Source organism: Venturia canescens, chromosome 7 (genome assembly GCF_019457755.1).
Source record: "Venturia canescens isolate UGA chromosome 7, ASM1945775v1, whole genome shotgun sequence".
NCBI lineage: Eukaryota > Metazoa > Arthropoda > Insecta > Hymenoptera > Ichneumonidae > Venturia > Venturia canescens.
Window position 1 is genome coordinate 11,410,275 of NC_057427.1, and position 20,890 is coordinate 11,431,164.

A 20,890-nucleotide genomic window follows, 5' to 3' on the forward strand; every position below is an offset into this window, starting at 1 on the left:
TGTTTCGTTTCTTTTTCTTTTTTTTTTTTTTTATTCATCGAAAGATTGCACCCGTGAGACTCTAAATAGGCCACGCTCTTCGTTTATTATGGACGATAGATCGTCGTGCCGGATACCTCACAGAGGCTGTTCATCGTCCACTGAAAACACGAGACTTTCAACGCCGATTGATTAACGTCTCTCAACCGTCGATCAACTTCGATTACGATGCCGAACGTCTCGATTATTTCATCGATGATTATTTATATACATTTCTTCAGCGCTTCTCGTGAAAAAATTTACTCCAAAATTGGAAATTCAGAAGAAAAAATGCCCCAAGTTTTTCTACTCCGATTGACGAGGCTCCTTAATTTTTTTATTAACTCAACCGACGACGTCACTTGAAATCGTATTCGTTCAGTCGGAGACATTTTCATTCGGAAAAAAATGTTTTTCTCCCATTCGAATGATTGGAAAAAGCTTAAAAAAATGGATAAAAAGAAATTTCGTTAGAGGCTGAAATCGAAAATGAAAATCGAGCGAATTAACAGATTTTTTTGAACGTCATGCAAGCCAAATGGAAAATCAACAAGCTGAGGACGAAAATTCATGGAAAATGCACTCGCGCAACTCAGCCTGGCTTGTTCTCATTCGAGATGAAGCATCCCGTGGAATCAGATACTTTTATCTAGAATGCATACAGCATCAGGGCAAATTCCCACAATGCGAATCGGCACATACGGTTGCCGGGTTTGGTGCGGCGTGCACATGCATCGCGCAAACGCGGTAACGGAAAGCCTTAATACGTCGCCTCTCGGCCACTGTTGATGCTCAGAATCCCGCGGCCCCGTACAGGAGCCTTTCCTGGCAGTTTGCCTAACAGGATTTGCTTCGTGGGTGTTAAACGAGCCACGGCCACCTCGTAGACACAAATCACTCCATCAATCTCTGACTCGTCATTAAGAAAGCCTGTTTTTTTATTAACATTGTGAGTCGGGAGCTGAAAAGTGTTTTTTTTTTTTTTTTTTTTTTTTTTTTTTTTTTTTTTTTTCGTTCGAGCAGCCGATTCCGTTCTCGGCCGCCACAAATTCAGTCTCGACTCGGACGATTTTCGTTCGCCGGTTAATCAATTCCACTGATTCTCATTCGCTGGTTTTCCACTCCGTTTTTGACTCTATAAAGAATTTTGTTGGACTAAATTCGCTGAAACGATTGCGGACTTACTGAGTATAAAATCATCGCGTTCGTTAAACCAGAACTCTCCGCTCCTCGGACTCGGCCGATTTCCTCGAAGCATCGTTTGACGATAACTCGATAAAAAGGTTCGCGGGAGAGGGTGGGAAGGAACATGGAGAAGTGGAAAGAGCAGAGTTTGGTAGCCGGGCTTCGCGCTGATCAAAGAGATTTTCTCCGAGGGAAAGCGGGGCCCTTGATGCGTCAATCATTTTTCCTCATTCTCCCCCCAGAGAAATTCGAACGACTTTAATTTTCATTTCGCGGAGCACAAACGCCAGGAGAAAATCGAGGGGGGGTGCGAAAACCCGTTTTTCGCTTTTGTTTCATCTCGCGAATGAGAAGGAAACGAAACTTTCTTCCCCGACGAGATTCCCCTTGTAAATATTCTCCTCCTGACTCGTGAATATGACAATTACAAAATGAAAATCCTTTCCTCCGCGCTCCGAAAAGGCCCCCGTACCCAGGCCCGTTCTGCGTTCAACTTGAAAATGAATAATTGTCAATGGGGACGCAGCGCTTCAGAGACGCACACGTCCGAGAACGTGTATTTGTCTCTCTGATGGTACCTTACGGTTGTAGCTCGCCCTGTGTAAGAAGAATGCGCTTGTCTCTGTTGCGCGCACAAGAAACACGCGGCGTGCATGGTGCAATGAACTTTACTAGTTGGCACGAGCTTCCATGTCCTGCGTTAGCTCGACGAGGACGGAGATATAAAAAGAGAGAAAAATCTCGCCCGCGCGCTGTGTGCAGTCTCATGATGCAGAGAACCGAAGCACGATTGAATAAGGTATGTTTCCCTTTTACGCGTGTTAGGGCGACATGCATAGCGATATGAATTAGTGTATACGGGGGGGTATGAGATTGCGGGAAGAACGCGAATGTGCGAGGTAGTGAAAGACGGCGAAGATTTTGTCCGCGTTTGTAATCAAACATCCTTCCTAACGTATAAAGACAGGCAAAAGAGCTTCTGGGCACGGCTTCTCTCTGTCCTTCGTCCTCGAGCATCGGGGAGCTCTTCTATTCTTGTTAGCTCGTATACAGGACACTGGTGCTAATTTGGAGGGACGAAAATTTAAAGAAAACAGCTTTTCAAAATTTCTTCCTCAATTTGGCTATTTTTTTTATAATAAAACTTGATTTTTCAATTTTTATTGAGGAATTGTTACCCCTGAAAAGTCTCGTTGTAAGATAAACTCCATAAGTTCATGGAGGAAATAAAAACTTTTTGAAAAGTCCAAGTGCAAATGTGTACCAGTGTGGTGAGTATTGCAGAATTTTGACCCCAGTTACATTATCGAATATCGAATTTTCTCGGACACTTGTCACTCCAGCTCATGAAACTCTCGCACACGCATGAAAAGTTATTGAATTTTTTCATTATTTAATATTATCAGAGGTTCCGCAAAAAAAATCGATCGTTGTATTTGTTATATCGGCTGAAATATTGGAAGATATTACAAGAGATATTCAGGACTGTCTTTCGTTATTTCTGATTATTTTTTTGAAAAAATTGAAATTTTTTCAATGATTACCGATTTTTATTTTTATAATTATCATTATTTTTCAACTTTTAAGCTTCTCGATGCGTCTTGGAAGATTTTCAAGGTGGTGTTGTTATAAGTGAACTGAATTGGAAAAAAAAAATTTTTGTAATGAAAAAAGGAATAGGAAGCGAAAAGATTCCACTTTGAGAATTCCAGAGAACTTGTAGAAAATGTCAAAGTTTCTTACAGAGGTCTCCAATAAGTCAATTTTCAAAAGCGTTGTGTCTCTTTAAACAAAAATAACGCCATTTTTTGAAAAACTCATAACTATTTTTGGGTCGGGAATAAAAATAGAAGAGATTCTGAAAAATTTCTTTCGTACGGTAAAAAACGACAAAAAAGTTTCCGCCAAATCGAAAGGGGTGTTTAGAAGCGGTCGATTTGACCTGGAATGCCCCAAATAATATGCTCGCGTGGTTTCCTCTGTAAGAGTTATTTGCGGTTTTGCAAGATTCCTCGATGAAAGCGAGAACGATCGAGCATATTCGTTTCATTTTTTATCGCATTGAAAGAAAAACGAAAAAAATGAAATTTCATTATATTTTATGCTACCTGATCACAAATTTTAACATTTTTTTATTGCTTGAGCTCTTGTTCATCTCTTTGCTACAAGAAATTGGAAATTACGCTGCGTTCGATCGAATATTCATGTTGTTTTTTGGGTTGCAAAGAATATAATAGCTTTTCGTCATTTGCTTCGAAACTGATGTGGCGAGCTTCATCATTATTTTTATCGATACCGGAAAACAATCGTTTTCACGCACGCACGCACGCACACACACACACACACACACACACTGTTTTTGTTTTCATCAAAATGGCTGACCACTTATTTTAGGATGCTAAATTTCAGTGACAAAAAAAATATGCAATAGTTTAGAAATTATTTTGTTCGATAACAAGCACCCAAAGGGAAGCCTGAAAATGTCAGAGAAACGATGTAACGTCAAGTCCAAAAAATCCGGAGGAAAGGAGAGCAAAGAATCGGTCAAGTTGGATAGCCTTCAAACGTCACTGTCGTCGTTGTTTTTAAGAAACTCTAAACGGTTAGAAATTCACCATTAATTTCTACATTAAAATAAAGAAAAACACTTTTGTCCAAAAAAAATTAAACTTTGCTTCGGGTTTTTTCGTGCAGTCCCAGAGTCTCGAAAGTAGAGAGAAAAAAATCTGTGAAAAGATCTACGAGGACGTCACTTCCGGTTGGCATTGATAAATCAAAGCAAAGTTTTCCAAGGCTCGATATACCGGAAGACGTGGCTGTTCATTTCGGCAATTTTTACTGCCTCGAAAATAATAAATCGAAGAATAATGGAAGCGGCGCTCGTCACGGGGGAACGACCAACACCGAGTTTCCGGCTCGCCACTCACCGAGATCCGAATTCACCAGACAGATGGTTCACGAGTGATTCTCACTTTTTTGCCTCACTATTGTGTTTCCTATATCTCTAGTTACAAGGCGATCCGCGTGGCATCGCCAAAGAAATTAACGAACTTAAGGTAGTTCATGCACGAAATGACTTTCTTTAAAAAGTCTTGAAATTTACACTTAAATGGGCAGTCGACTGACACGCGTTTCAAATTTTTTGGCTCTTCAAATAAACGTGCTAAATCGTTTATCTTTCCATACAACGAACGGACGCTTCTCACGAAGTTTATGAAAAACGTACACAATAACAATGAAGTATGTAATGAAGGTTTGGGAAAAAATTCGAGACGATTTTCTTACCAGTAATGAAGACATATTGCCTTAAAGATTGAACGAAATTGGCAAAGAGCACTCGAATAACCTCACATTTGCTTACTTCGGCATTTTGTTTTTTCTTGGCCTGGCCCATTCTTGTCACAGCCTTCTGTCTTTTTATTAAAACTTTTTTCTTTATCTATTTCCCCTTAGCGCTCTATAATGTGATTTTGACATAAAAAAATGTCGTATTTTCGCCAGGGATGAACGGAATTTTGGGTTCGGTCAGTGATCGATTCCCGATAAATTGAAGGCTCGTAATTTCATTCGCCAAAAGATGAGCTGAAAAAATGTATTTACAATGTCGAACTAATAACTCTGACACTAATTTAAAGTGATTTTACCTTTAGTTAGGGAGTAAAAATCGATCGAATTTGGACACCTTTAAAATGCAATCCTTCGGGCATGATCTACCTTAAAGCCCGTGCTCGACGGACGTTCCAACTTTTTTTGTAAAACTCGCAGATTTTTCAATTTCTCTTTCAAAGAAATTGAAATTCCATCAATCAACTGATCGAGTCCTCCAAATTCAACGTCGTCGGAGTTTCTCATTGAAAAAATTAACGCGAAACGCCTCATAAGAAGGGGAATTCTGACGCGAATGTATTCGCACACCATTGAATCAGGGACTCTTTCGAATCACGTACAATTCACTCCCTCCGGATGTCGAGTTTCAAGACCGGTACATATTTGTCCCAGTGAATATAGAAATGCGTTTGCGGGCTGGTCTCTCGCACCAAAGTACACGATAAAATCGTTCAATCTCCCCCGTCCAGGCTTCCTCGTTGTTAAAATTCTGTGGCTCCTCTTTTTCTCAATTCTTTTTTTTTTCAACCTTTCTCAATAGGTTGGAAAGACTCGCTGGAACGGAAGATTACGCTCGACAAATATCCGCTCTTTTAGAAGAGACTGTCGAATCTCCGAATTACGCGGTACATTTAATATCAACTGGTTATATAAAAAAGCTCAATTTATCGAATTTTTGTCCGAGTCTACGAAAAAAATGGCTCTTTTTCACCAATCAAATAACTGTTTTTTTTTTTTTTTTTTTTTTTTCCCTTAGCATCGTTCCAATTTTCCTTCTCAAAGTACAAAAATCTCAATCATAATCGAGAGCGTTTTTCTTCAAGGTCCAACCTCCTCCCGATGACACGTTTTTTTCTTACAAACGATCGGATCTCACGAATTATCCTCTTTGGTACAAAGACCCTGATAGAACGAAGTGAGTATTTTTTCTACTCGAATGCAAAATTCGTTTTTTCTGCTCTCAAACTCTTTCGACGGCTTCGCATTGAAACGGATCGATTTTCATCGAGAGATTCGAGGAAAAAATGAATTTCCGGTTTGATATTTGCCTGGGAAGGATTAGCCAACGAATCGTTGATTTGATAACAGATTTCCGGGCGAGGAAGCATCGAGCTCGATCGACATGGCAGGAAAACATGTCTCGGAGAGCAAAATGCACGCTTGCAAAAGTGCAACGGCGAGCGAAGGAAGGAAATTAATGAGCGAACGCGACAGCCGTCGAACCTTCGTTATCGAGGATCTTGACGAATACGATTCGTCGTCGATGTGCTCGAAAACAAGCGTTTACTCGAGCGACGAAACCGACGAAGAGAGTGACTCGGAGGAGTGTAAAATCAGAATTACTGTCAAATGAATTTCGCAAGTTCAATGTCGTGTTCTTCATTTGAAAAAAGAAACAAAAGCATGTTATTGGAATAAATATTCATAGCTCGAAATTTCCACAAACAATAATCCACCCGGGAACCTTCCTGGTGTCTCAGATCTTGCTCAAGGATGCATCTCGTAATTATTTCCCTCCCTTACGCTCGAGCTCTAATTAACGCCTGTTCCTCGCCCATTATAACTCCCAATTAGACGAGATTACGGTTTACACGAGATTTATAGTTTCTCGTAATTCTGCGTATCACTAATTTGAAAAGACGCGATTATCGCAACAAAGTATACGTTTGTTTTCCTCATTTTTTTTTTTTTTTTTTTTTTTCATATTCATTATTTCATTTCATAATGTCTCAGTCCGCTATTTTTTAATTTTTCTCGACGTCGTTCGTTGGTTTTTTCTCAATTTATTTATTTTGTTAACGTTTCTCAAGAAATCGTCTCGAATCGATTGATTTTTTGTCACGTTTCAGTTATTTTGTACGAGGTTTTTCAGCGTATTTTTTCATCCATTTTATTTACTTTCGAACGACCAATTTTTCGGTCCTCAAAAAGTTGAGGAAAAATCCTTTCCTGCACCTCTCCCGTCCCATCGTGGTCGAAAATCCACGGGGGTGGAAAATCCGGTTCGAATCGCTCCAAGGAGTTTATGGTAGTTATTGATCCACAGAGAGAAATGCTCGCGAGAAGGGAAGGGGGGGGGCTGAGTTTCTTGAATTATTGAGTGGGAAACGTGAGCACAGAATTATTTCAGGGTGAAAAATTGTTTGATCAAAATCGAGTGTTTTAAAAAAGGTTTTGGCAAGAATATTAATTCAAGAGGAAACTAAACTCGAGGTCTGCGCAAGACCCCGAATTTTTGGCAAAAAGTATCTTTTCTTGTTTTTATGAAAGTGCGTTTTGGTACAAAAAATTTTATCATCAAATCTTCATCGAACGCAACTCCATCGTACATCGTTCTGTTCGTTATCAAATAACGAAGAGAATAATAAGAAATTTAACGTTATTATTGCGAAGAGAGAAAGTTTTACGGTGAAGAGAGAATTGAGTCGTTTTCGACCCAGTTTTAAAAGTTGAGAGTTGAAGAAACAAAACTTAAGAAAAAATGTACAACATTATTTATGTCACACTTTATCACAACATGATTTTTATTCTCGTTCTACATTAAAATATAAAAATTTGCCCTTTTTCATAAAATTAAGGTCATCTATGAGTTGCGTGAATGCAAGAGAGATCGCTGGAAAGTGTTTACACGGTTTAGTCCGAGATTCTTGATTTTTTGAAACAAAAATAAGTTATAACTTGTTCTCTGATAAAATGAGAATAGCGTGTAACTCATATTTTCTTTAAAATATCAAGCAAATAAACCGTGTAACAAGATTTTTACCGAGCGAACGATTGTGGATGGTCTCAAGTTGGGAGTCGGTCCGTCGGTCGCGAAATTCAACAAAGTTCGCTCGTCTCGTTTGTCATGTAATCAGTATTCTTCAGCAGTATCATATTTTTGTATTTTTTTTTTCGAAATTCGGGAGGAGATTGTAGTCCCCGCGAGGAATTTCAAATTGGGAGGATCCCGGATCGCTTTATTTTTCGCCGTTGTTTACACGAACGCTCGGGCTCGTGCACGGGGAAAGGCACACGTTGCTCAAACTTCGAAACAACGACCTTGTGACTAGCTTGGCTCGGTTGGAGAATTTTGGAGCCGTCCCTAGGTCTTTTTCCACGAATAATACATCTCCAGTGGACGATTAACTCGCCAAAATTTGTCGTTCACTTGTCGAAGCGTTTGAGCCCCGCTCAGCACTACCAACTGACCAGGCGTCGGAGCTATGTAAATACAAAAATTTAATAGCCTGTCGGACTCGGATAACTCCGTGTCGAGGTCCAGGGTCAACCTCATTGCCAGGTACTTGCTCAGATGGTCGACTGTAAAGCAAACGATAATGAAAAACATTCACACCAATATTCAGGCAAGTAACGAGGAATGCAAATGTAATTTAATAGCATCGACAGACAAGGGAAGACAAGAAAATATGCAGTGAGAAAATAAAAAAAAACTTTTTCGTAAAACAGAAATAATGAGCATTTTAGTGAATAATTACCAGTAGCGTTTGCCGTAGTTTTTATATATCTGATACAATTTTCCTTGAGGGCTTTGATGAGGGAATTATCGCCGGCCATTTCTGTGGGATGCGGTTTGAAGACGAGTTCAATTTCATTGAGCATCAGAGGTTCGCTGGTGCCTTCGCCTTCTGTGTCGACCATGGATTCACCGCCAGGAGTTTCTCCCTCCGCACTGGAAGAGTCGTTTTCCGAATTTTGCAAGCTTTTCATTCGCTTAGCAGACTTTGGTATTTGATTTGTTGGGCCGGGGGAAGGAGTCGTTGAGTTTCTGGAAGTTGTGCCCGAAATGGCAGGACTGCTGGCCGGCTGCGAGACGCTGTTCGAATTTTGCGAGCTCGAATTGTTCGTCACCGGTGGACAATTGCTGTTCAGGGGTCCTGTAGCGCTTTGCGACGAATCACTTTGGTTAGCCGCAATAACACTAGGGGTCGGAGTCGCCGGAGCACTCACATTCGGTGTGTTGTTGTAGGATGGAGTGCTAGGATTTTCTGGCTCATTTGCGTTCTTTCTTGACCGCTGTGGCCTGTTTTGACTCTGCAATTTTATTCCCTCTGTTATCGAATTCACAAGCGCAGCTTGCGAATGCGATTTGTTCAGCTTTGCCAAAACTCTCTCTTGATGCGCCTCGTATTCGTCTCTACTCGGATATATTTTTTGAATCAAGAGATCAAAGTTCGGATCTGGCCTCAACGATCTTTTGGATACTAATTTTTTTCTACATGTCGGACATTCCTGCAAGAGGTCACAAAAACATGGTCATTTGGTATCATGTATTCTACATTTGGTTGATAATCACTACATTTTCACAATTGTTTACGTTAATTTACAAATATTTCTCAGCCAATCTTTTGAAGTTCTGAGAAAAATCCACTCGATCAGAGAAAATTTTAAGTTCATAAGTCTTTGACAGCATAATTTCATATGACTGTAAAAGCTCGATATTGAGAGCGGAGCGGAAAAGTATAAATTTGGTTCATGCCGAAGGATGATAATTTGACGAATTTCTGTCAGAATATCGATTTGGGTTCGGAGTTACAGCCTGTTTTTCTGTCATCAAAATACTATAAATTTTGGAGCAAGTGTCAGTTGATAAAAATGGAGTAACTGCACCGTATTTATCTCATTCATTTGTCAAGAATTTCGGTTAAACGGGCACAAAAAGTATCAAGATGATGAATAATCGTCGGAAGGAGAGAATTGTGGAAAAAAATGATCATAAAGCGATAAAATAAGTACCTTATTGCCGCTTCGGAGCGCTGTGATAATGCAGTCGGAGCAAAAACGATGCAGGCACTCTTTGGTGGTCATGGTTTTTTTCAGCATGTCCAAACAAATGGGGCACATCAATTCACTGTGCAAGCTACGAGGACTAACTGCTATTTCGGTATTGTCGGTAATGGGATCTTGGGGTATACGATGTAGTTCGTAAAGTGACAATTCCCAATTTTTGTTGAGACCAACTTGTTCCGTGGACGCCATTTTTATTCTTCTGTTGATATATTATTGCACGCCATGCAACGAAACACTCGCCCATGGAAAGCACACACTCTTTCACCGATTGTTAGATTACGCCAGAACGTATGTTATCGCGATATAATTATATAATATTATACATATATAGGTTATGCAACAGCTGACCACTGAAAATCGATGAATGACCAGAGTTGTTGAATGGTCTGCGCGAAATTTAGACTCAATGATAGATCCCCGTAAACGCAATTTAATTAACGACGCGAATACGAGCAAGCACGACGAGAGAGCGCCACGACCAAACGCGTGTATTTGCAGAATGTGTTGCACTAGCGACTCCCGAATCTGTCGGGCATAAGTCGTACTACAAGACACTCCGAGGTCGATAAAAAAGGGACGAGCAATTGAAAAATAAAATCGTTCCAAAAAAACAACACCAATAAAATCATTATTTTATTGCCAAAATTTATAGAGACTTCAATGAATTTCCATAACACTTTTATTGCAATTTTCGATAGAATTTCAGTAAAACAAGCCTAATACGAATTACAGATTAAAGGTTTTTGACTCGCAAGCCAAGTTGAAAATATATATACGATTCTTCATTAATTACAACTTTTTAGGATCAAATTAAGAAACTGACATTAGTTATAATTTCTACCACAGTGGCGCTCCTGGGGGTTTCAGTACTACAATGTTGTTTTTTCAATCGGCAAAAGATGAAACGATCAAAAGGTAAAGGTGCAGTGTGCAATCTTTTGGCTTGAAGGGTCTTATCCGACGAGAAATGTTGACGAACGAGATAGTGATATAGGATCGTATCGTAAATCAATAATATTTTACTGTACGTTTTGCATGAGACGCATAGCAAAAGTCATGCTTTGAGATAAACCTATGAGCAAAGCTTGGCTTTCGCAAGCATCGGATAAATAATGTAACGGTAAATGTATAATCCAAAGTGCGATGGGCGTTACTATATGAGGTTTTGCCGATCCTATGTATAGCGGCAGAGGGAAATACGAGTAGAGATGTGTGGTGGCTACTTTAATAATCGTTTTCTCTCTCTCTCTCGTTCTCGTCCTTTTTCTCTTTTATCCTTATACTCGCTCTCGCAATATGAAATCATTTTTCAACCACAACTGACCACACGATATTCATATCTATATAAATAGACGTATGGGTCGTTCCATTCGTAAAGGATCTTTATCGACGTCACCTCGGAACTTGTGTTTACAAACATTTATCACGGTGGGCGCTGTGAAGTTCGAGAAACACTTCACCTATTTTTTTTCGGATTCCCCTTCTACGAGATAAAAAATTAACGGAAATTTTTCTTTCCTCGACCATAGTGCCAAAACGGTTGACTCTAGAGCAAAAATCCATAGGACCAAATTTGTTGGGATTCAAATTCTCTACAAATAACTTCCCTACAAAATTTTTCTAACCCCAGGAATTCGGTCCTCGGAGAGGCTCTGAAACGACCTGTCACGAACGTACGCAGGCAGGATTTCAAAGTGTCTCTTTCGGCATCTCTCGGGCCTGAACTTCCGTAGATAGAAAAAAGTCGCCAAGACCTTTTTCGTAGAAAATAGTATCTTCTACAAACTCGATTCCCCGAATTTTTCTTCAGCTCCAACCGCTTCGACGATACACGCCGTCAAAAGAACGCGAGTTCTCCAAAGCATCGACACGAAGCTCGAAAAACATTTCTCGAGTTTCCATAGACCAGTGAATTCGCTTCAATTATTGCTAAATCGCGCAGCCACGATCCCGGATACTCAAATCTCGCTGAGTTTTCACAATAACCCCGAATATTCAGCGAGCTTGAATCTTTATCAGAAAAAAATTGCGAAAGTTTCGGTCTCAAGAATGAAAGCTCCTGTGCACGAGCAACGTATCTCGAGTTACGCGGGAGCTATCGTATTCGAGTGTTCTCATCGTCCTCATGAAAAAAAGAGAGGCGAGTTGGTCGCGGCGCGAGAGCGGGGAGGGACATTGAGAAATAGAAAAAAAGTGTAAGCACAGGGAACTCGTGCTCTGCCGTGAACTGGAACAGGCGTAAGACTGCACGTTGCGCATCTCGCCATTTCTAGCGACCCTGGTAACTGTAGTAAGAGGCGATCTAGACGCAGTTGGCCTCTCTCGCGACCCGTTATCGTATGGCCCGAAGCGAAGTCGTATAACTCCGCGCGAGAGGAGCGAGGCTCCCGTCACAATTCCCATTATCGCGAGCATTATCGAAATCGACAATTAATCAAATTTTGTAGCAGCCGCGCGCTCAACCGGTCCGACGAGATTGGAACGGATCGTTGAAAAGATAATGAAAAAATGGCTTTTTGAGCGGCGTGTTTATTCCTCCATGCTCGATTCAACAAGATCGTAAAAGAATAATAATCGTAGATCGACTTTATACTCGAGACGACACGCGCTAATGTCGAACGTAACTTACACTCGGGCGAGAGCTCGTCTCCCGACTGCTCCTCTTTCCCCACATTTTTTCCGCCTTTTCGGCCCGATCTATCCGAGCCCCGAGGCGCTCAGAAGTAACGGGCGTATACAGGCCGTCCCAGAGTTCTCTTCAGTCGGAAGAGTCGCCGGGCACCAAACTTCCGGGAGAAAAGTCCTCCGGCATTCTTTCCTCCGATGGACCGCTCGCGGGACATCGATTCATCGGGTGAGCAGCCAATCAGGGAGCTCGGCTGGCGAAAAGAATGCGCGTGGACGGCGCTCGGCCACGTCCGGGGTCCCCCCACTCCGGACTGCTGTAGCTGGTGCGAACTCGCTGTCACTGTTCCCGAGTAATTAAGGAGTTTCGGTACAAAAGTCAAAATATTAATAAATTGATCAAATTTGGTGATAATGTTCTTCAACATCAAGTGCGAAGACACAAATTTTTTCAAAATTTTCTTCTACTTAGTTATCGAGTAATTACGCATTAAAGCAGATTTCTTATGCCCGGAATGTATACCTATATATATGGAAACGCTATGCTTATACACGTAAACTTTAGTGATCAATTACTCGATAACTGTGTAGAAGAAAAATCTTAAAAAAATTGTATTGTCAAATTTGGCACTAAAGAATATGTTCACCAAATTTTATTAAATTCTAAACTTTTTGAAATTTTTTATGTTTTTAGCATGATTTAGCATGGCAACATTGTATCGCCTGTACCGAAACTCCTTAAGGGGGGACGTTAGCGTCGGGCTGAAAAACGAGGTACTTTTGGGGAATTTTTTTCGACACAGTGGCTCGATGAAATTATTTGAAATTTGGTGTATTCGTTATTGAAGTAATGAAGTATTGGGGGAGATTTTTTTTCATTTTTAGTATACGTTCTATTAAGCAGGGGAGCGCTCGCAAAATGGCGGTGCGAAAAAAGGCCCCGAAGGTTGACAGCTCGAGTGCCACAGCAGGCATCCGAAATGAAAAATTCAAAAAGATTGTTAAATTATAATAAATTAATCATTTCAAATTATAATGAATTACAATAAATTTTGATTGGAAAAAAGTGGCGGGCATTTGAAAAAAAATCGAATTTCACACAAAAATTTTGCAGTAAATGGTTAATTGAAAAAAAGTGAACGATAAGCGATAAGTTTTCTGGAGGGAATCCTTTTTGTATGAAGTCGATTCGACCAAATTTGACAGTTGTGCTGTCAACCAGGTCGAAAAACATGTTTTCGAGAAAAACGCCTTTTTCAGAGGTGGAAATTCAATGACGTAACTTGAATATTAACGTAAAACAAGTTCTCGCCGATCAGTCTGCTATCCCTGGACCATCCAGAAGCTCCTTTGCGCCCAAACTCTCTTTTTTCGCACTCATATTCCCCCTTGACTCGCCAACGAAACGAAATATTATTATCGACATAATTCGTGTAACAAAAATTTCGATTCCCACGATTTTGAAGAGTCGCTAATTTATTTTTCAACTCTCAATTGATATTTATCTTTCGACCGTAAAAAAATGAGCTCTCGCGAAAGCCTCGGTATTTCTTCTGCAACGATGCAAAAATCCTATAATTTCTTTATACTTTGTAATGAGAATTGGAGCACGAAGTTTCTCACGATTAATATTCACATTGTCTCCTCGCACGTCCCGAATCCTTTTGATACACATGTCGTTTTCTACGACTGTCTGACTCCTCCCGTCGTACCTATATCCCAGATAGACAAACGTGCTGTGAAAAAATTAGAAACAGAATAACTACAGCAACACGACGTTACAATTCGGAATAGCATGACGTAAATATTGCATATTTTGCTTCCGAGTTGAGCTGCAAACTAACGGCACGTTGGTAAATTTGGCAGCACAATTGTGAAAAATAATATTAACAAGATGTCGGCAATACGCGTGCATGCGTTACAACAACAGAACGGCAACAGAACAGCAGGCCGTGCTGTTGCATTGCCGAATAGTGTGAGTAATGTAACAGCAACAGAACAGCAATAGAACAGCACATCGTGCTGCTGTATTGCCAGCAACAGAACAGCACATTGTGCTGCTGTATTGCCAGCAAAAGAACAGCACATCGTGCTGCTGTATTGCCAGCAACAGAACGGCAAAAATAATTTTAACAAATTGAAAAAAAGCGGCCGTTCCGAGGGAGACTCGATCCCGGGACCTTCGGAGTCCTAGTCTGATGCGCTATCCACTACGTTACTAAACGTCTTATATTTTAATAACATCGAAACTCTTATATAAATCACGGAGGAATAGCTTTTTTCGATTTATTCAAATTATTTTTGGTATTCTATTCGTATCGCCTTCACACTGGCGATACCACTGCCTGCTGCTGGATTGCCAGCCAAAATAATGTAGATAAATCGAAAAAAAATAATCGTTCGCTCTGAGCGAGATTCGACCCCGGGAGTTTCGGAGTTCGAATCTAGTGCCGTATGTACTCCGTTATCAGCATATTGTACTTACATACTAACAAAATTTATATGTAAATTGTGAACCAAGATTTATATAGAAGTTTTGTTGTTTCTAAACTATAAGACATCTAGTAGCGTAGTGGATAGCGCATCAGACTAGGACTCCGAAGGTCCCGGGATCGAGTCTCCCTCGGAACGGCCGCTTTTTTTCAATTTGTTAAAATTATTTTTGCCGTTCTGTTGCTGGCAATACAGCAGCACGATGTGCTGTTCTTTTGCTGGCAATACAGCAGCACAACGTGCTGTTCTATTGCCGTTTCGTTGCTGTTACATTACCCACGCTTATTCGGTTAATACAACGGCACAGCGTGCTGTTCTGTTGTCGTTCTGTTGCTATTACGAATTGGCACGTCGTGTCGGCGTATTGTGATTCTTTTTACGGTATTAAACGCAATACCGTGCCGTCATAATAAAGCTTTATGCGGCGGCAAAAGATACCATATTTGTGTTTCAAAATTCAATTTCGTGCCGTGTTATTGCTGTAATTCTAGCGCAAAATATCTATCTGGGTATACAGATATGCATGCTCCGTTGCATAACCGCAGAAGGGACTGTTTCAGCGTGAAAAAGCCGCGCACCGCTGACTCCGGGATTTCACAGCGCAACTTTCCTTCCTCGATGCGTACACACTCGAGAGGAGACGCTAAATTACGAAGGCGATAGCGGGTAATAAAAATGTTGACAATCCTCCGAGTTGTTCGTTACGCGACAAAACTCGAGAAATATTTTAACATTTCCCAGCACTCGCCCAATATTACGGACGATGACAGCAATCGCGTTTGAAGTCCTTCGAGACATTTTTTTCTCTCCCGTTAACGTGATTCTGGGAACAGAATTATTTGCAGATTCGTTCCCTTCGAAACGGAAATTTTCAAAGCTTTCTTCGCGAGCAGGGTTCAATGTGCCGAGTTAACGAGTTGCAGAACGATCGGTATTTCGAAATTTTAGAAGCTCGGGAAATATATGAGTTATTCGAAATTCTTATATCCCATCGAATGTTTAGCGGATTAGGCGTTTAACCGCGAATATTCCTTCTGTCAATTCGTATACACGGAGAGACTTTTATAGCAAAAATTACTATGTTTTTATAGTAACGTCGGACCACATCGGTATTATAATAATAATCGCTACAGAGTGTGTCAAATAATGCAAAATAAGTTTGATTACCACAGTTGATAGTAAATAACGCGCTGTACTATATCAAAAATCAACACCGAGCGAATTTTCGTCAAAAACATAGTAAATAATGAAATGATTTGATGAAAATTTTGGAGATAACGTAGCAGTCGTTTCTCTGCGATATACGAAAAATTGCATAGTTTTGTATTTTCCCTTCTACCGCACTGTGAATTTTGCTCAATAACGTAGCAAAATTCATGCGCCCACCAATTGTACGAGGCGTTGCGAGTATAAACATGAAAATCAACCAGTGGCAAAATTTCAAGCAATTTTTCCAGTCCAATTCACCTATTTTTAACATTCCGCCAAAGACACGAGTGACATTCGGATATCGATACATCGTTCGATGTAAGAATGTCGCAGACCTAAATTTTGCCTGTCGTGCATAGTGAAGTTTGAGAGAACTGCTTTCGGCATCAAAATTACTATGCACTTTGGTGAAATGTAATAGAATGGCGATATAGAACAGCGCTGCTACAAAACATAGCAAATTTTTCTAGCGAATTCATCCGAAATATTCGTATAAAAGTCTCTCCGTGTATATTTACTCGAAAATCTATTTTCCGACAGTTTTCATTTCGAATCGAATTTCTACAGACCGTATACCAATGTCGGAAGTTCATATTTTCCAGTTCAAAATGGAGAGTAGTTGTTTTATAGACAGCAGACCAGAATACAGAGTAGCAAAAAATCGAAAGTGAATTTTTCGAGCTTATAAAACTTGGATACACAGAACAGCGATGGCTCGAAAAGACGCGAGAGTCACAATGGCGATGTTTGAAATTGGAGATCACTGCTGGTCTGAGTGAGTGAGTGAGACGCGTGTATTTTGAGCTCCATTGCTCTATTTCGATCGGTCGACTTTCCAACCTTTTTCCATTTTGACCGCTCGACTTTTGGTCTTTCAGTATTTCAACCTCAACAATATTTGCTCTTTCGTTATTATATTCCCGAAATGGTGAATATCCACAGTATTGCTGACCGCAGTAATTTGTGAACGGAAAGAGCGATGGTCGAATTTCCGGAAAAAACGATATTTTAGTCGTTGTTCTATATGGGCAATCGTTACATTCTATTTTCCAAGTAAACGTGCTTCGAGCCTTGTAGTTTCTACTTTATTTTCGGCATTCAAAGCTCTAGTCGAGTCGATCCGTCTCCGATTATCATTCGAAGTTTCTAAACTCGAGATTTTATCTGCTCAAAATTTTAGTAATTCTAACATTTTATCCCCGCACCCCTTTTTTCGATTGCTCTTCGTTTCGGGCTGCCAAAAGTGTTCGAACGTCTGGACACTTTGGAGCGAGAACGAGCAATTTTCCTCAGCGCAAACTTTCTGCCCCGACCGTCCGTCCTTCGTCTCCGATTACTCGCGCTCAGCATTAAATAATCCACATTAAAATGCAAAACTGTCAAAAATTGGAGTGCGCATTCCTGCTCCAAGTATAAAAATCCCTAATTGATTAGCCTCGTTGGCACAAAGTATAAAAAAAGGTGTCCAGCCGGCTCGTCGCGCGTGACCCAAAGTGCGTCTGGCTCAAGAGCGTAGGTCATGGCTTGACCCAGAGTCCGCAGCGAGTTTACGAAGCCGCGGAGAGCGCCTCGTAAGACGAGGAATAAGAAAGGTGTGCAAGATTCTTCTTATCATGCACGCGGGCGCACACCGTTGCAAGAGTTTAGAGTTGTGTGAGGCATTGGCTGGCTCGCTCGCTCGGAGTCTCCGGGAGAGGATCGCGGGATAAAAAGAGAGAGAGAGAGAGAGAGATCGGCCGCGGGACGACGAGGAGTCGTTCCAACACGTGTACGAAGGAGCTTCTCGTCTCGCCGGCTTTATTATAACGTCGTCGTCGTGGGCAGTCGTATCTTGAAACCCGGCACCGCCGGAACACCTTTTAAAATCGCAACAATCATTCGATTCTATTAAACCTCGTCAGCCCTGTATTTTTTTTATTTTACAAATCGTCTCTCCTGTTTCACGGATCTGCTTACTTGCCTGCTCGTTATCTTTTACAATTATTATCGCTCATCGAATTTTTATCGGGGCTCGTTTCATTCCGGGGTCTCGGGTGTCGTAAATCATCTCTTTTGTTTCCCCCGCGAATCGTCATCGACGAGTGCTCGTGCAGGTGTCGTCGACTCGTCAGTGTCCACTCCATAATTACGAAACTTCCTGGTGAGTCGTTCGGCCGACGCGAAAAAAGCCCTCGGCGCTTGTGAGACTTTTTCGCGCCGTGCTTCCATCCGGAGCTGAATTTTCGCTCGTCCCTTGCGCGACTCCGCCGCGTCATTTTTCTTTACTTCCACCAACGAGGGGCATCGCACAAACCGTGGAAATAAACAGAGAAGTGCTGAGGCGATGAAAAATCTTTCGCCACACGTTTACGAATTTCTCGCATTTTTCAACACTCAAGCGTAAATCGACGAGTCGTTTTTTCCCCTCGACAGGGCCTCGCTGCTCGGGAGTGGAGGAGGAAAAATGTTGCCTCGTTGGAGCAAGGAGCCGGGGAATTCGCGGTGGAAACATGCGATCGGTATTATTCCGATAATTATCGGTACGTAACTGCGCATCGCGGATACTTTGTCGGGCTTTTGCCGACGAAAGAGTGCTGCGGTACAGTGAGCTTTTGACGGATGGACATCGAAGTGCGCTCTCGGAAAAGCATCCAAACATAAAAACAACGTATCGAGCCGCAAACGAAGAAAAAAGGAGATTACGAGAGATCCGCGTTCCGCGAGCGATCCGGGCGCGCGAGCGTGTAGTGCACGTCCGAAACGCGAATCGCGTGTAACACGAGCCGCGGTTTGAGCCGAGTCCCTCGAGCCGGGGAGCGTCGCGACTCGTTATTCTCGCGAGATAATATTCCCGATCGAGAAGCTCATCGGTCGGCTTCTCGGGGGACCGAGCTCGTCAATTAACTTCATCAATATCTGCCCTGATTGCTTATGCATTCGGGTTAACCAACGGACTTTTCGTCGCCGATCGCACTCGCGCGACGACCTCGATGCTCGGGGACGAGACTCCGCGAGCCGCGACCTGGTTCAATTTCAGTGGTGCGAACCCATCGGTCGTGCGAATTTACCATGTTCGTCGACGCTCCGACGCTGTTTTTCGGTAACTCTTCGCCGCGACGGGGCCAAACCCATCGGAAGTAACCGGACCCGGGCTCCCGAGCGAACCTTATTTCCCGATGCGGATCCCCGACCCTGCTTTTTTCACGACGAACGCATTCTTTCCTCTTTCCCAACGGTGTGCGACGATTCCGGTACTCGTTGATCAGTGAACAACGTTGAAAGAGTGTTCGCGTCGCGGTCCGCGGGAAAATCCTCGCGAAACAGCGCCGCTCGGGCGCCGCTTCAAATCCCCAGGTGAAACTACTTTCGAGTCATTCGCACTTGACCCGCAATTGCGGACCCGGAGAAATAAGCATTCGAATAAAACATCGCCTCGCTGGAGACCCTCGAGAGGAATTGACCTACAGAAGCTCCATCGGTTACCACGGAGCCCCCCGCTCGGGAGAGCTTTCGCGGTCAAACGTTCCCCACGTTTTTTTCATCCTTTTTCCTCGAACTGCCTTCGATCGATCGCCACGAAGAGCTCTCGACGGCGATGGGCAACTCCAAGTCCCAACCCTGCCGACGGAGCCGTCCGATGTACCTGCTCTATCTCATACAACGAACATTCACCGGCAAAAGAGAACCCACCGATCTGCACGATCGCGAAGAAAGCGCCGAGCAGCGGAGCGAACTTTCGGCCTCGTCACGATGCACCGACTGCAAAAGCTGCCATTATCGACAGGACAGCCTTACTTTCGACAGGTAAACGAACCTCGCTGACTTACCGGTCACTGATAGGCCACTGAATCGTAGGCACCGCTCGGTACAACAGAAAATTACGATCTGTGGATCCCTTAGCGACCGAGGATCCGACCCGCTCGCGCGAAGCTTCCGATTTCCGCCGCGCAGTTCGATCAAACATTTTATTCAAAATTGTTCGATCATTTCGAGACGTTTTTTCATCGCGAATTCTCGCCAGGCTTGACGTCCCTTCGTAAAACGATTTTTATCTGCATTTATAATGGATGGAAAGGGGAACGAATTCGGAGATGTTTTGAAGCTCGAAAAATCCTTGGTTTCGTTACTTTTTATTGAAATTCTCATTTTTCCGATGATTTTCCAAACTTCTAGAGCTTTCTCGCCGTTCTCTAATTACTTATCGAAAAATGAGCGGAGTTTCTGCGGTTTTAATGAAATTTGAGATAAATTTCGATTCAATCGAGAAGAAAGTCGCTCGGATTTCATCAACCCAATTTTTTCCCATTTTCGTTCGACCCGAAAAGAAACTTTTGCCACATTCACCGATCGCAGTTCCAACGACAGTCTCAATCGATCGATTATTTTACCACTTTTCTGGGCTCTGCGCAAATGACGCGGAGCGACGAAAAAAAGGCTCGAATTTGGGGCCTCTTATCGATCAAGTCTGCCAGGTGAGTTGACGCACAAACGCCCTTTTTTCCGTATCCCTACCTCCGCGAGGATGCTCGAAGTGTTGCTCGATGATCGTATGGTGAACACACCGGTATACTTGGTTGTCAGTTAACTCTCGGCTACCACGCGGAGCGGAACGCTCCAGGTGTCTTTCGAACGCGAATGTAAGAGTGTCGTTGAATAAAAATTTTCGAATTCGCTCATGTCCGGGCGGTTTTTATGTACGATTTAATCGAGGGCTCATACGCGCCGGTGATGATTCGATATTATGGCGATTCTTGATTAATCTATCACGGGATTTTACGCTCACCATAAAAATCAGGTATTTAAGGACGATTTTTCAGATGTTTTTTTTTTTAATTTATTCGAGGAATCGATGGCCTGAAAAAAAAGCTCCGAAAATCATTTCCAAAATATTTCACAGCAGTTTCATTCGTAACGTTACTGTTTAGAGTTTATTTTCGGCAGTCAAATCATTTACAAAGTGGAGGAAAATCGACACTTTCGGATA

At 42.1% G+C, this 20,890-nt stretch overlaps 2 protein-coding genes across 5 annotated transcripts in view; one reads left to right on the top strand and one right to left on the bottom strand.

Annotated features, from left to right (window-relative positions):
- mwh (multiple wing hairs) overlaps positions 1 to 20,890 on the top strand; it is a 105,936-nt gene that overhangs the window by 47,233 nt on the left and 37,813 nt on the right. Inside the window, exons 1-2 of one of the 4 annotated variants that reach the window (XM_043423095.1) lie at positions 17,729 to 18,067; positions 18,340 to 19,710. The exons of 1 other annotated variant lie outside the window; for it this stretch is intronic. In XM_043423095.1, the coding sequence (XP_043279030.1) occupies positions 19,502 to 19,710 (209 nt within the window). In that variant the 5' untranslated portion in view covers positions 17,729 to 18,067; positions 18,340 to 19,501. Of the gene's footprint in view, positions 1 to 17,728; positions 18,068 to 18,339; positions 19,711 to 20,284; positions 20,379 to 20,508; positions 20,702 to 20,890 lie in introns of those variants that run through there. 2 more of the 4 variants (XM_043423097.1, XM_043423098.1) reach the window with 2 other exon arrangements.
- On the bottom strand, positions 7,305 to 10,062 carry Sce (E3 ubiquitin-protein ligase Sce). The gene is made up of 3 exons (XM_043423101.1): positions 9,547 to 10,062; positions 8,289 to 9,042; positions 7,305 to 8,112 (listed from the first exon to the last, which is right to left on the bottom strand). The coding sequence occupies exons 1-3, from the start codon at positions 9,787 to 9,789 to the stop codon at positions 7,895 to 7,897; spliced, it is 1,215 nt and encodes a 404-aa protein (XP_043279036.1). The 5' UTR covers positions 9,790 to 10,062; the 3' UTR covers positions 7,305 to 7,894.

Coding starts and splice junctions, on each gene's coding strand:
- Sce (XM_043423101.1), bottom strand. CDS start 9,789: ATGGCGTCCACGGAACAAGTTGGTCTCAACAAAAATTGGGAATTGTCA. Junction 9,043..9,546: donor CGCTCCGAAGCGGCAATAAG/GTACTTATTTTA, acceptor GACCTCTTGCAG/GAATGTCCGACATGTAGAAA. Junction 8,113..8,288: donor AACTACGGCAAACGCTACTG/GTAATTATTCAC, acceptor TTTGCTTTACAG/TCGACCATCTGAGCAAGTAC.